The 14,667-nt window shown below is 40.8% G+C and overlaps 2 protein-coding genes across 3 annotated transcripts in view; both read right to left on the bottom strand.

The window, feature by feature from the left end:
• Positions 1-463: 463 nt before the first annotated feature.
• Positions 464-8,913, bottom strand: LOC109874061 (dolichol phosphate-mannose biosynthesis regulatory protein-like). Its single transcript, XM_020465817.2, has 4 exons — positions 8,856-8,913; positions 8,307-8,396; positions 7,994-8,096; positions 464-2,134 (listed from the first exon to the last, which is right to left on the bottom strand). The coding sequence occupies exons 1-4, from the start codon at positions 8,856-8,858 to the stop codon at positions 2,079-2,081; spliced, it is 252 nt and encodes an 83-aa protein (XP_020321406.1). The 5' UTR covers positions 8,859-8,913; the 3' UTR covers positions 464-2,078.
• A 1,455-nt stretch (positions 8,914-10,368) lies between these two features.
• LOC109873835 (protein FAM102A) overlaps positions 10,369-14,667 on the bottom strand; it is a 63,204-nt gene continuing 58,905 nt past the window's right edge. The window contains exons 12-13 of one of the 2 annotated variants that reach the window (XR_002252645.2): positions 14,259-14,650; positions 10,369-14,174 (exon numbers count right to left, since the gene is read on the bottom strand). Coding sequence is in view for 1 of the 2 variants with exons in the window: in XM_020465558.2 (XP_020321147.1) it covers positions 14,605-14,650 (46 nt within the window). In the remaining variant the exon portion in view is untranslated. Of the gene's footprint in view, positions 14,651-14,667 lie in introns of both variants that reach the window. The other variant, XM_020465558.2, reaches the window with a different exon arrangement.

The following is a 14,667-nucleotide window of genomic DNA, read 5'->3' as shown; positions in this document are numbered from 1 at the left end:
AATGCCTGCAATGCAGTGCTGAAAACGATATGACAACAACAACGTCAATGTTGCTGTTGACAACAACAACAATGTAATTTTGAGTGAAAATCCAAAAATGTGCAAGGAAAATGCATTACAAAAAGACATTTTCACACAGGGTGCCTTTCCTTTGTGAACTTTTTTGCCAAATTAGAGTATACCCACTTCTCCGGGTACCACTACACCACGACATAGGCACAATGGAAAGACACCAGTCACACACAGTATGAGGGGGTGGCATGTAGCCTAGTGGTTAGAATGTTGGACTAGTAACCGAAAGGTTGCGATCTGTCGTTCTGCCCCTGAACAAGGCAGTTAACCCACTGTTCCTAGGCCGTCATTGAAAATAAGAATTTGTCCTTAACTGACTTGCATAGTTAAATGTTAAATAAGATGTTAAAGGATAAGCAGTCCATAAACTCAGACATAATACGCCAGTAGGTCCCAGTCATAAGAATATAAAAACAACTATTAAACATTTCCTAATTGAAATGTACAACTATTACTTCCCATTGCAAAAAACATTTCATGTTTGCATACAAAGTAACCAGTGACCTAAAGTGGAACTGACAGCGTTTTAACTACTTCGCAGATATGAAAGACAATCATAAAATCTGTCAAAAATATCAAATTCCCAGTTTATGCTACAAAACCATCTTTATAATACGTTTAAAAAATAGGTTATATTTGACTCAACGTACCATGCCAAACACTAAGGCATTGTTGGCTGAATAGATGGATGCAGTTCAATTCATGATTAATATAATTCACCAATACATTTATATTGCTATCAGATTGTACATCACAGCTGGCCTGGTACATAGTTCTGTGTCTCCATTCAGGATGTACGGTTTCAGTTTCAAAGACTCAATAATCTGGTCAAAAACATACGAATGTAACTAAGGCGAGGAATTTCAATACAATCACACGAGCAAGGGCAATGACCACAAGTCAGTCATAACGTGGCTAATAGGCTAGCATGAATCTTTATGTATCAAGTTAAAAACACAGTAACATTAGCTAGATAGCTAGCTGCTAGGAGTATGTCATGTCATTGGAAGAGTAGGTGAGTGACTGACTTTTTGCTTTCCCAATCTATATTGCTGTAGAATTTTCTCAAATGCCTTAGTATACGGAATTTCCAAACATTCTAAGAATTTATGAAAATGACCATATCTAAGTGGTTGCTTTTCAGGATACATTGTTTTTAAAAGTGTCATATTCTTCCTGGGTGTGTATCTGAACAGATTTTAATCACATGTAATGTTGCTAAAATGCTGTCAGTTCCACTTTAAAACACAATGTTTCACACACAAGTTATTTTCAAAGAGATGGCTAACAGCAAGCACGGCAATAAAACACACAGTTCCACACACCAGATGATGATTTTTTGACAGAATTACAATCATGGTCTTGAATTGGACTCGCATTCTTTTGGTCTCAGTCTTGGACCCCTTGTCCCCCTCCCGGTCTTGATTCGGTCTCAATGGTCTCGAACACAACACTGCCTTTAAGGGTGACCACTCCAATTGATCTTAAATTGAGATGTAAAACAGTGCCTGAAAACTAAATCCAAGATGTGATGAAAAGGGATGCCAAAGTGAAACTTTGATCTGATATAGTACACTCTACAAAATCAGCTAATCTTTATCCCCTCCACATTATGAAGCCAGGTTTTATCTAGTTCTGACCACATACAGTAACAGTGAATACCGACTCATTGATTTTAATCTCTGGCAAAATGACAATGCACCTTGAGGACAAATATAGCATCTGGAGCCATGCATTGCCAACAGCAAGGTTAAGGATTTCACATAGTGGGTCTGAATGGAGATAAGGGATAGAAGGTTGTGGACAACAGCTCTTCAAATCTGATGTCTTTCAGTCATTAGATGTTTTCATCAGCTGTCCCAGAGAAGCAGTCCAGACTTTATTTTTAGTTTCTTCAGCTGAACTGTTGGAAAGATGTTGGAACCAGGGAGGTTCTATGGAAGCTAGAGTGGCTTCAGTTCTAGCTCTACACCCTCAACCGTCTAACCTCTGTGATACCATCCCTCTTAGTCAACCTTCTTAGGCTTGCGATTCTTCCAGGTGACCACTCCAATGAAGGTACCTGAGGAGGAGAAGAACATGTCTGTTTAAGGAGAATATGTTCTTAAGGCCAGATTAAAATACAGTAGATGCCACACACAGAATCACCAATGTGTGTACTGCATATGGATCTGTAGTGGAAATGCCAGAATTTTAGAAACATTAAATCCCAACAAAAAAATGTTATTACATTTTCTGACAGGCGAGCACTTCGATTTGGTCATTTTTACACCCAAAAAAAATGTATAGTAAGGTAATTGTGAAAATTCTACAACAATATAGGAGTGGGAAAGTGACTGTAGGTTTGTACAATTAAGACACTGCAGTAAATAAAAACATCTGTCCAGAACCGGCGTCTACGCAGACCGGTGCGTAATCAGCCAATCAGACCTAAAAGCAAATAGCCATTTGCGACATGGGCCTGCCATCATTCACTTTGACTGGATGTTTACAGGCAGTAGCAACAGCGCGACTTTATAACATTAGAAAGCATTCGCCAAAAGCAACAAAATATACCTGAATGGATTTCTGGATACCACAGGAGTCATTTACATTTGAGAACTTCACAATCCTATTGATCAAACAACCATGAAAAAGGTAGGCTCGCTTTCCCTCAATTGCCTATGCACATCAACAACTAATGCTAGCCAGGCGATAAAATCTAAATGCAGGGATGCAAACTGGTGAGGGCCCAAAAAGGGCTGAAACATGCTAGGGGGAAATGCAGGTTAACTAATTAAACAACAAAGAATATGATCTACATGATCAGTCTCTGTGTAAGATAAAAACTGGTTATTGTGAACCTAAAGAAAGCAATCCAATGTTATTTGTTGCCTAGACTTGAATGCAAAAAAAACAAAACAATACACTGATATTGCAGTTAGCCATGACAGTCTTTATAAGAGAACGCTTATGACCACACACACATCCACATTGCACTTGGGAAAAAAACATCTTAAAGTGGAAATAGAATGAAACAAACAGGCATTCTATTTTGGCTCTATAGACATCGATCAAGTGCACAAGGCAACGTGTGCAAAAATAACGTTCACCGAGTTAAAACCCTCACACACGTTACTGTCAAGTTCAACACAACAAAAACAAGATCTTTGGGCTACACTGCAAATTATACACTTTCTGCCTATGGACATCCATCTACAATGTGCCAGCAAAAGAGAGAGAGGGAAAGTGTGTGGTGTTTCTTTCACCTCTATAGTGGCATCCAGCTTAAGCCATGCCCTGAATCCACTTGTTTAAACAAGCAACGCCTCATTTCTCACCTAATTCTCTCATTCTGAAAATTAACCACATACTGTAGAGGGAAAACATTAGTTTACAGATAGTGGTTAGTTCATTAGCTAGTTAACGTTTCACACAGATTGCCAGGGTTCATATTAAATCAAATTTTATTAGTAGCATGTGCCAAAAAACAATGTGGTGTAGACTTTAGTGAAGTGCTTACTTACGAGCCCCTAACCAACAGTGCAGTTGAAAAAAATACAGATAAGAATACGAGATAAAAGTAATTAAAGAGCAGCAGTAAAATAATCATATATACAGGGGGGTACCAGTCCAGAGTCAATGTGCGGGGGCACCGGTTAGTTGAGGTAGTATGTACATATAGGTAGAGTTAATTAAAGTGACTATGCATAGATGACAACAGAGAGTGGCAGTGGTGTGGAGGGGGGCAATGCAAATAGTCTGGGTAGCAATTTGACTAGATGTTCAGGAGTCTTATGGCTTGGGGTAGAAGCTGTTTAGAAGCCTCTTGGACCTATACTTGGTGCTCCGGCACCCCTTGCCGTGTAGTAGCAGAGAGAACAGTCTATGACTAGCGTGGCTGGAGTCTTTGACAATTTTCAGGGCCTTCCTCTGACACCGCCTGGTATAGAGGTCCTGGATGGCAGGGAGCTTGGCACCAGTGATGTACTGAGCCGTTCACACTACCCTCTGTAGTGCCTTGCAGTCGGAGGCCGAGCAGTTGCCATACCAGGCAGTGATGCAACCAGGCAGTGATGCTCTCGATGGTGTAGCTGTAGAGCCTTTTGAGGATCTGAGGACCCATGCCAAATCTTTTCAGTCACCTGAGGGGGAATAGGTTTTGTCATGCCTGCTTCACAACTGTCGTGGTGTGCTTGGACCATGTTAGTTTGTTGGTGATGTGGACACCAAGGAACTTGAAGCGCTCAACCTGCTCCACTGCAGCCCCGTTGAAGAGAATGTGGGCGTGCTCTGTCCTCTTTTTCCTGTAGTCCACAATCATCTCCTTTGTCTTGATCACGTTGAGGGAGAGGTTGTTGTCCTGGCACCACACAGCCAGGTCTCTGCCCTCCTCCCTATAGGCTGTCTCGTTGTTGTCGGTGATCAGGCCTACCACTGTTGTGTCGTCAGCAACTTTAATGATGGTGTTGGAGTAGTGCCTGGCCGTGCAGTCATGAGTGAACGGGGAGTACAGGAGGGGGCTGAGCACACACCCCTGAGGGGTCCCCGTGTTGAGGATCAGCGTGGCGGCTGTGTTGTTACCTACCCTTACCACCTGGGGGCAGCCCGTCAGGAAGTCCAGGATCCAGTTGCAGAGGGAGGTGTTTAGTCCCAGGGTTCTGAGCTTATTGATGAGCATTGAGGGCACTATGGTGTTGAACGCTGAGCTGTAGTCAATGAATAGCATTCTCACATAGGTGATCCTTTTGTCCAGGTGGGGAAAGGCAGTGTGGAGTGCAATAGAGACTGCATCATCTGTGGATCTGTTGAGGCGGTAGGCAAATTGGAGAGGGTCTAGGGTTTCTGGGATAATGGTGTTGATGTGAGCCATGACCAGCCTTTCAAAGCATTTCATGGCTACAGATGTGAGTGCTATGGGGTCGGTAGTCATTTAGGCAGGTTACCTTAGTGTTCTTGGGCACAGGCACTGTGGTGGTCTGCTTAAAACATGTTGGTATTACAGACTCGGACAGGGAGAGGTTGAAAATGTCAGTGAAGACACTTGCTAGTTGGTCAGTGCATGCTAGCAGTACACGTCCTGGTAATCCATCTGGCCCTGTAGCCTTGTGAATGTTGGCCCGTCTAAAGGTCTTACTCACATCGGCTGCGGAGAGCATGATCACACAGTCTTCCGGTACAGCTGGTGCTCTCATGCATGTTTCAGTGTTATTTCCCTCGAAGCGAGCATAAAGTAGTTTAGCTCATCTGGTAGGCTTGTGTCACTGGGCAGCCCTTGGCTTTGCTTCCCTTTGTAGTCTAATGATTTGCAGGCTCTGCCACATTCGACGAGCGTCAGAGCCGGTGTAGTACGACTCGAGCTTAGTCTTGTATTGACGCTTTGCCTGTTTGATGGTTTGTTGGAAGGCATAGAGCGATTTCTTATAAGCGAATTGGTTAGGTTACTAATGTTAGCTCATCTGATGTTGTAACGTTAGCTAGCTGTCTGACTATTAGCAAGCTAATTGTCACACCATAAACTTTTGATCAGATGAGTTGGCTAATTTTGCTCAACATTTCTCTGGCTAGTTAACAGAGAATTCAATCCAGCTAGCAAGATACTTAACAATGCTAATACTTGTTCCACCACACTATCTCCCTCCCCTCAAACTTTCCAAATTCCAGTTGTTTTTCGGTTACAGCTCATGAAGTACGCTTCATCACCTTCTCACCCCCGTCTCCGTGGTCAGGCTTCTCACCTAACGTTACCTCTTCATTAATCGTTCAGGAGACACGCTGCTGCAACTGTCTTTCTACTCTCTGTCTTTCCAGAGCACGCGCTGATGCTGTAACTAGCAAATTGGTTGTCTCTTCTCTCTTCAGTCGCTTGCTGCACTGCATTCTTGCATTCTGCTGTTATGTGAACGATTGGCTGAGCCTTGGATACAGCCAGTATTGCGCCAAACGCGCATTACTCATCCGTTTACAGCCAGTAGTGATCCAAACCACCTCCCCTCCCAAACTTTTCTCATTGGATCTACACGAATCACGAAGCTATGTCACCTATTTTGGAATTTCGCCGAAAGGGGAAATGCATCCCCTGTGCATCCCTGCTAACGAGAAAACATTAGATAAACCCTCTTAAACTGTTTCAGCTAGTTGGCCTTCAAAATTGGGGTGGCAGTGTAGCCTAGTGGTTAGAGCATTGGACTAGTAACCGAAAGGTTGCAAGTTCAAATCCCCGAGCTGACAAGGTACAAAATCTGTCGTTCTGCCCTTGAACAGGCAGTTAACCCACTGTTCCTAGGCCGTCATTGAAAATAAGAATTTGTTCTTAACTGACTTGCCTAGTAAAATAAAGGTTAAAAAAAATAAATAAATAAATAAAAATAAAAAGTGCACTGAAACGATGGGGATAGTAGCCTGCTCGTACTTCTGCAATGCATGCTTGTCAGAACCCACATTTTGACAACTGAATGAGAACTTGCCTACCCACCGATTTGATCTATGTCAAATAAATTTGATTGACAACTAAGATATGTTAACTGTGGATAAGTAATTCAAGTTCAGCATAGTTAGCTAGTTAGGAAAGTGATCTCTAGCTGTAGCCAACGAAAAACGGTATGATTGGGAAAAGTCGGTCACTCACCCACTCCTCCAACGACATGATATCCTCCCAGCAGCTAGCTAACTTTAGGCTCCGTATTTTTAGCATGCTAAATAAATAATGTCCACTATAATGTCCACTTACGTACATAGGATACTGTATATAGCATTTTAACAATAAAACAAAATAGATAAATACTATTTGTTCTGCCTTTGCTGCTATGCTTGCATAATATGCTGCGATCCTAATCAAAAGGCATTTAATAACAAGTTGTTGTAACATTTAAACGTAAAACATGTTTATTTTATTTTTGTTGCACTGCATGGATCTCCGGTGTGGTTAAATGCAGCATTGCTATGGTGCACTCAAAATGTATTGTAGTTGAATAGCCAGCTTAGGCTACTGCTCTGATTTTGCTGTAATAGGCGTACATGTTCTTCCTTTGCAGGGTGTTTTGTTGCAGGTTGTTTTTTAGTTATTCATTGTCAAGCTTTAAAAAACGAAACCATACAGCAACCATTTAGTAGCATAGCTAGGACTGTGGCATGTGTCTGTACTCTATCCCTCCACTGTGCGCTGTAAATGGAACACAAATGCAGCGCAATTGAAGTTGAATTCACCTATGCAACCACACCAGGCAGTAATTTCATAAAGTAGATGAATCGACTGACTCATTTAAACTCGCTTGTGCGTAATATTCAGACTGCGGGCCTTGTGTTTGACACGTGTCCTAGCCTCTTACCCACGTTATGACTGACTTTGCCCTTGCTAGTTTGATTGCACTGACATTCCTAGCCTTAGTTACAGTCATCCATTGTTCCCCAAAAATATTTCTGTAATTACAACTGAAACAGAGCATCCCGAATGGGTGGACGCAGCAAACAATGTACCAGGCCAGCTGTGATTTACAACCTGATAGCAATATTTTTTAGACTACCAAGAAATGTATTGATGAATTATATGAATCATGTATTGAACTGCATCCATTTTGCCAACAATGCGTTACTGTATGTCATGGAATCTTGACTCAAATATAACCTATTTTTAAAACCTCTTATTGAGTTGGTTTCAAAGCATAAACTGGGAATTTGATATTTTTGACTGATATTATGTTTGTTTCATATTAGCATAGTAGTTAAAACACTGTCAGTACCACTTTAAGTTCTGGTGATTTGTAGACCACCAGATAGACATCACAGTAGCACCTAGCTCAGGGAGATCCTTGTGAACAAACAGAATGCCCTAGAATACATAGATCCTATGTCTATCCAGTTCTTTCAGATCTACAGGCAGGGAACAGGGAAGGGACCAAAACACTGGATTAGAACCCATCCAATGCAGCATTCCAGAACTCACCTACACTGAGCAGCAGTATCAATGCTGCGATCCCAGGTAGAATGACAGAATATTCCCGTTGAAGAAAATACTGGTGGGCCACATGATCGCTGTCCACGAACGGCTGGAAAAGGTACATTAACAGTCAAGTTAGTCAGTGGACATAAAAACGATTTCAGGCAACAAGTTTAATTTGCAGATCTAATCTATAGCCTGGTCCCAGAATGGATTGTGCTGTCTTGGAAAACCATTGGTATGCCATGGCAGGTGTTGGCAAAACAGCACAAACAGATCTTGGACCAGAATAGCAGATCTAGGCTATAAAATTACCTACCAGAATGATTACCCATATTGTGTAGTATGTAAACAACAGGAGGCTGAAGCCAACAAGGCCCATGCCAACTGCTTGGTCTGCCCCTGTGGCCTACAAGAAAGTAAGACCAAATGTATGAGCGTGCAGTTAAAAATATCGAAAGCATCATATGAATAGCTATTATTACTAATAATAAGAACACTTAGTACGCATGGCTAGATAGCTATACATAAGATGATTCATATAGCTAACCAGGTAAGCTAGCTAACACTACACAGTTTAATTTGATAATCTGGCAAGGTGATAAATATACCATGCATGACACAAAAAAATACAATAGTGTGATAGATTGCTGTAACTACCATACAGTAGACAGGTTTGAGAGATTATCTAGGAAGCTAGCTAGCTAATTCAGTTTAACATACACCTTTTCTGGCTTTGACATGGTCTCGGGAGCTTCCCTAACGACATTTTACCAGCTAATCCGTATATAATTAAATATATTTGTGGATATAAATGAAAATGGCAGCATTATGCAGGGTAAATCACAGGTTTGTGTATTTCTCTCACCATTTCTGACGTGTTGTTTCCGCGTATGAATCACTTCCGTAAACTGCGAGGTGACCCGGATGTGGAAGAATATATATATATATTTTTTCATTGTCACGTGGCCATTACAGTGAAATACCTTTCTTGCATGCTGTTTTCCAACAATGCAGTAATCAATGTCAGTAGTACTATAACGAAAAAGTTAAGTAGAACAAAAACACATAATGAATAGAAATAAGATGACCACGAGAAAGTAAGTAAGCTATATACAGGGTCACGCTATATACATGGTTTTCTTGGGAGTTGTAGTTGTATTAAAAAGGTTTCCCACTCTTTGGTTGTATGCCAGCATCTATAAAGGTTTTCTGTACAAGTCAGGCAGACTAGAGCATCTTGCCAAATGGTGATTCAAATTGAAAATAATTATGTTATCATAATTTAAAACTAGGCCTGCTACATACATAACTGTTCTTCTGTTTGTCAGTGGTGTAAAGTACTTAAATAAAAAATACTTTAAATTACTACATAAGTAATTTTTGGGGGTATCTGGACTTCACTTTACTATTCATATTTTTGACAACTTTTACTTTTACTTCACTGCATTCCTAAAGAAAATGATGTACTTTTTACTCCATAAATTTTCTCTGACACACAAATGTACTTGTTACATTTTGAATGCTTAGCAGGACAGGAAAATGGCCCAATTCATGCACTTATCAAGAGAACATCGCTGGTCACCCCCTGCCTTTGATCTGGTAGACTCACTAAACACACATGCTTAGTTTGTAAATGATGTCTGAGTGTTAGAGTGTGCACCTGGCTATACATAAATAAAAAACATCTAGAAAAGGTTGCTGTCTGATTTGCTTAATATAAGACATTTGAAATGATTTATACTTTTACTTTTGATACTTAAGTACATTTTAAACCAAATACTTTTAGAGTTTTACTCAAGTAGTATTTTACTGGGTGACTTTCACTTTTACTTGACTCATTTTTTATTACGGTATCTTTACTTTTACTCAAATATGACAATTGGGTAGTTTTTCCACCACTGCAAATACTTTTAGACGTTTACTCAAGTAGTATTTTACTGGGTGACTTTCGCTTTTACTTGAGTAACTTTCTGTTAAGGTATCTTCACTTTTACTCAAGTGTGAAAATATGGGTACTTTTTCCACCCCACCACTGCCATTTGTCCATTGCTGTTGGGTTACCTCTCAAATTAGTAGGCCTACCCATAATAGAGTAATACCACCCATGAATCTATTTCAACATCCTCTTTGGTAAATGTGAATGTGGCCACCCAACATCTTGTCATAGTTGTACCAGCTGGAGGATTCATGACCAGACATCTCAATCACATGTAAGTGATGGGTGTGTCCTTGAGATCCTAGTGTACACATGTAACTCAGACATATTTACACTACAAGATTGAGTCAAAATACCAGCATGATCATCACCGAGGTATAGACTCCTATATGAAATTCTGAGCTACATTGTATTATGGATGTGTAATAAATCAGCCCAAAAGTTTTTCAGATGCCCAACAATAATTTTATTTCCACAAAATATGACATTTACACTGTTCCACTAGACATTTACAATCTAAAATAGGAAACATTAGAATAGTGTGTAGAAATATAGTTCCAATTCATCATGCCACAGTGTACCTCCACATACATTTTAGGAGAAAAAATGGAGATGAGAAAACTTTGGCGCAATCCTGTAAGTGTGTGTGTAAAATAAATATCTCAAAATAATTATAGTCAAGATAGTTGTCCAGACCTATGTGCTGTTATGAATCTTGGAATAGCATATCTGGTCCCCGCTCAATCATGGTTCCTCTACCTACTGAGCTGATGAGCCTCAGGAAAGGCCCATGTGAGGTTTTGAACCATGAAAGTGATTTACAGTACTCCCCCTCTATCTTTCAGAGAGCAATCTCAGAGTGTTGACTGCCATCCTCTACCTACTGTACCAAGTTATTCAACCCACAACAAGGAGGGGATACTCTGGCTGATTTAAAATGCAATGACACATATCTGATGATGTGATGCACCAGAGAAATCGCACCCTGTCTTGATTCATTCATATTTCAAATATGCAGGATAAAATCCTTGGCGCTCCATTCATGGCAGCAGAACCTCATGTTAACATGGTTCTACTCTGGTTACAAACAGTCAAGTACGTAGGAAAACAGAACCCAAACAATACAAGGAATATACAACAAGCCCTCTTGTACACATAAAATCAGTAGCAGGAGAATCAGAAACAATCAAACAATACAAAAAGTAAACCAGCCAGCTGGTTTGGAAATACAAACAACTAAAATATGAATTAAGTGTTTGACATTAGAACTATTATCAGTTTATCATTAATACAAATTATCATTATACCACCTCAGAGACAGTGTAATGTAATGAGAGGCAGAGTGAAAGAAAGATAGTAGTTTTGTTGTAAAAGCCCCTGTTAAAATACACAGATTCAGTGTCTTACTTATATCAAGTTAATGAAATAGAGGTGAATGGTCCACATCAATGTGACACATTAAAATAAAGCTAAGAATGTCTGTGTCGTATTCCCATGCATGTGCATTCATGTCAGAGGAGTTGTAGCGTATGCATTTAATGTTTCCTTTTTTTCAAGAGTACACCCACGCAGTATAAACAGCAACATCTACAATGTCAATGATGCACATTGGAGAGTGAAACAAAAACAAAAGCACATTGCAACGGCACAAAAATACAAATGTTATTTTTCAAGGGCCAGGATTTTGGACATTTTATCTCTATGCCTCTGAATGTCAAATCTCAGTAAGCTATGAATGTCTGGTGTGGTGTAAATAAAACATCCTTGTTAGGAAAACACAGTATGTAGAGGCTAAATGTGGGTAGATAAAAGCCCATTGTCACTTTTTCCTTTGAAAGACATTTTAATTTAGCAGACTAAGGGCGAAAAGACAGGCTATGCATTAGGTCCGTATTCCTGCTGAGTTGACTCAGATCAACTGAAAGGATACTCAGGGGTCAAGAACCGTAAGACAGGCTATGCATTAGGTCCGTATTCCTGCTGAGTTGACTCAGATCAACTGAAAGGATACTCAGGGGTCAAGAACCGTAAGACAGGCTATGCATTAGGTCCGTATTCCTGCTGAGTTGACTCAGATCAACTGAAAGGATACTCAGGGGTCAAGAACCGTAAGACAGGCTATGCATTAGGTCCGTATTCCTGCTGAGTTGACTCAGATCAACTGAAAGGATACTCAGGGGTCAAGAACCGTAAGACAGGCTATGCATTAGGTCCATATTCCTGCTGAGTTGACTCAGATCAACTGAAAGGATACTCAGGGGTCAAGAACCGTAAGACAGGTGAGTGGCAAGCTGTTCTGATTTCAGCACACATAAACAATTTGACTTGCACGCGCACATTCGTTTGCAGCACAGACATACACACATGCACAAACATGCATGTGCAGACAGACACACACACTTACACACGGACATACACACGCACAATATGCAGACGTACACACACAAACTCCCACATTTTCGTTCCCTCTCCCTCCCTCACAATGACGTACTCAGGCACACAGGCACAAACACGCATACAAAAGGACATTGTCATTTGGGGATGAGGGTGGAGCTTCTTCTGAAAACCATCTGTTGTTAAGCCAGTGCACACCAGGTGCATTGTGCCACATGGGGCAGCTGCATGAGACTGACTCATTGGCTCTGATTGGCTCTGACTACACCATTACCTACAATGCAATGTTCTTCAAACACATTCAAGATCCGGGGACGACAGAAATGAAATGACATAACTTTAGTACTTCAGTAACTTAACAACATATGAAATGAAATGACATTTCCCCCCAAGAAATAGAATAGCTTGGTCATTTTGGAGAAGATGACCAGATACTGTCAACTACAACTGATAGTTGTATCATTACAGCCCTTATTCACCTTATTCACTTGTAAGTTGATGTTGCTTGATAACGAGTCAACATCTCGGGTGATATTGCGACTTAAGTGGAACGGCAACAGTTGGACAGCTCATGTGGCCAAGGCCACATAGAAAGTACTTCACAAAGAAGGATTATGATGTTAGCTGGCTAACTTTAGTACCCCACTTCAGTAACTTAACAACGTATTATGGGCCCCAATTCAATCAAAATCAGTAACCAGGTTTAAAAAACAATACTCTTCCCTTGCAGCGAGAAAGCAAGTTGGAAATAATATGCGGTCGAGTTTCCTTTTGCATCGCACTGTAAACATTGGTTTGTTGAGAACACCAATCCAAAAGGGGATGGGTGAAACCTGGTAACAGACAGCTCCTGTCCTTGAGAACACCAATCCAAAAGAGGATGGGTGAAACCTGGTAACAGACAGCTCCTGTCCTTGAGAACACCAATCCAAAAGGGGATGGGTGAAACCTGGTAACAGACAGCTCCTGTCCTTGAGAACACCAATCCAAAAGAGGATGGGTGAAACCTGGTAACAGACAGCTCCTGTCCTTGAGAACACGGACTGATGTCATGGGCGTGGTGACTCAAATCAATTAGGTGTGACATACATGACAGGCCAGGGACAAAACAGTACAGGGTAACCCACCATCCATATATCCTGAGACAGACACATGACTAACAACAAAAATAGAGAAACCAAGAAAGCCAAGAGTCTGATTTTCCTACTTTTACAGTATAGACACCAAGCCAGCTGGTGAACTTCAGGATAGTATTTTACTTTAAGGACGTAAAGCAGACTATGTAAAAGAGCCAAGGGAGGAGGACCAAGGGCGTAGACTAGACTCATCGATTACCAACCCTACCTGCATTTACCGAGAGTAATTGATGAATCACACATAGACAATGGCAGTATGTACAGTTGCATATGGCCAGCCACATGTGCATACCTTTCTCTTTCTCAGGTCCGTATATAAATATTATCTATTGTCATATTACATATTTATATGCATATATTCTATAACTTTATAATTCTATAACATGGGTTATTTGGGCTATACAGTAACTTTAGCCCAAGGTCTAGTGCTGTTGTTCTGTTGTTCTGGAATCTGAGGATTGCAATTAGCACGCTCCCCTCATTTGAATTGATACACATGGGGTAAACCATAACGTTCCAACTTGAGGCAGCCACATTTGACTCCAATGCCCTTTCCTGGTTTTCAGTGTTGCACTACAATTTCCACGATGCGATAAGTTTCCCATTTCTCTCTCTATCAAGGACTTTACACCTCCGGCCCCCCAGACGAAAGCATCGATTTTAAAAGCTTTTCTACATTAATGGATCATTCATACGTCGCACCTCCCACCTACATCACCTTAAACATCTGCTTAAACATCACCTCAAACATCTGCTTAAACATCACCTTAAACATCTGCTTAAACATCACCTTAAACATCACCTTAAACATCTGCTTAAACATCACCTTAAACATCTGCTTAAACATCTGATTAAATGTCTGATTAAATGTCTGATTAAATGTCTGATTAAATGTCTGATTAAAGGGTTACATCTGTTGTCTAGTGGTGTTTGTTGAAGTGGTGTAGTTCAAAAGGCAGCCAGTCGTGTGTGCGCGCACACACACACACACACACACACACACACACACACACACACACACACAAAACAGTTAAAAACTGTGGAGTTGTCTTCAGTGTCCCCCATGTACCCTTTTCCCACCAGCTGAGGGAATGAGTGAGATGGAGGGAGGGGGGGTAGAGTGATTTGACATCCATCAATCTTCATCGCTAGTGGCTCTCGATCACTACCGGCTCAAAGACACCAGCAATCACACTACAGCAAACACAGAA

This window comes from Oncorhynchus kisutch, linkage group LG29, assembly GCF_002021735.2.
Source record: "Oncorhynchus kisutch isolate 150728-3 linkage group LG29, Okis_V2, whole genome shotgun sequence".
NCBI classification, from domain to species: Eukaryota; Metazoa; Chordata; class Actinopteri; order Salmoniformes; family Salmonidae; genus Oncorhynchus; species Oncorhynchus kisutch.
This window is presented reverse-complemented; position numbering and strand designations above follow the sequence as displayed.

What these genes read in the sequence shown, in the direction of transcription:
- LOC109874061 (XM_020465817.2), bottom strand. An exon ending in CAATATGGGTAATCATTCTG is followed by an intron (nt 8,097 to 8,306) that starts GTAGGTAATTTT and finishes TACCTTTTCCAG; the next exon opens with CCGTTCGTGGACAGCGATCA. An exon ending in GATACTGCTGCTCAGTGTAG is followed by an intron (nt 2,135 to 7,993) that starts GTGAGTTCTGGA and finishes TCTCCTCCTCAG; the next exon opens with GTACCTTCATTGGAGTGGTC.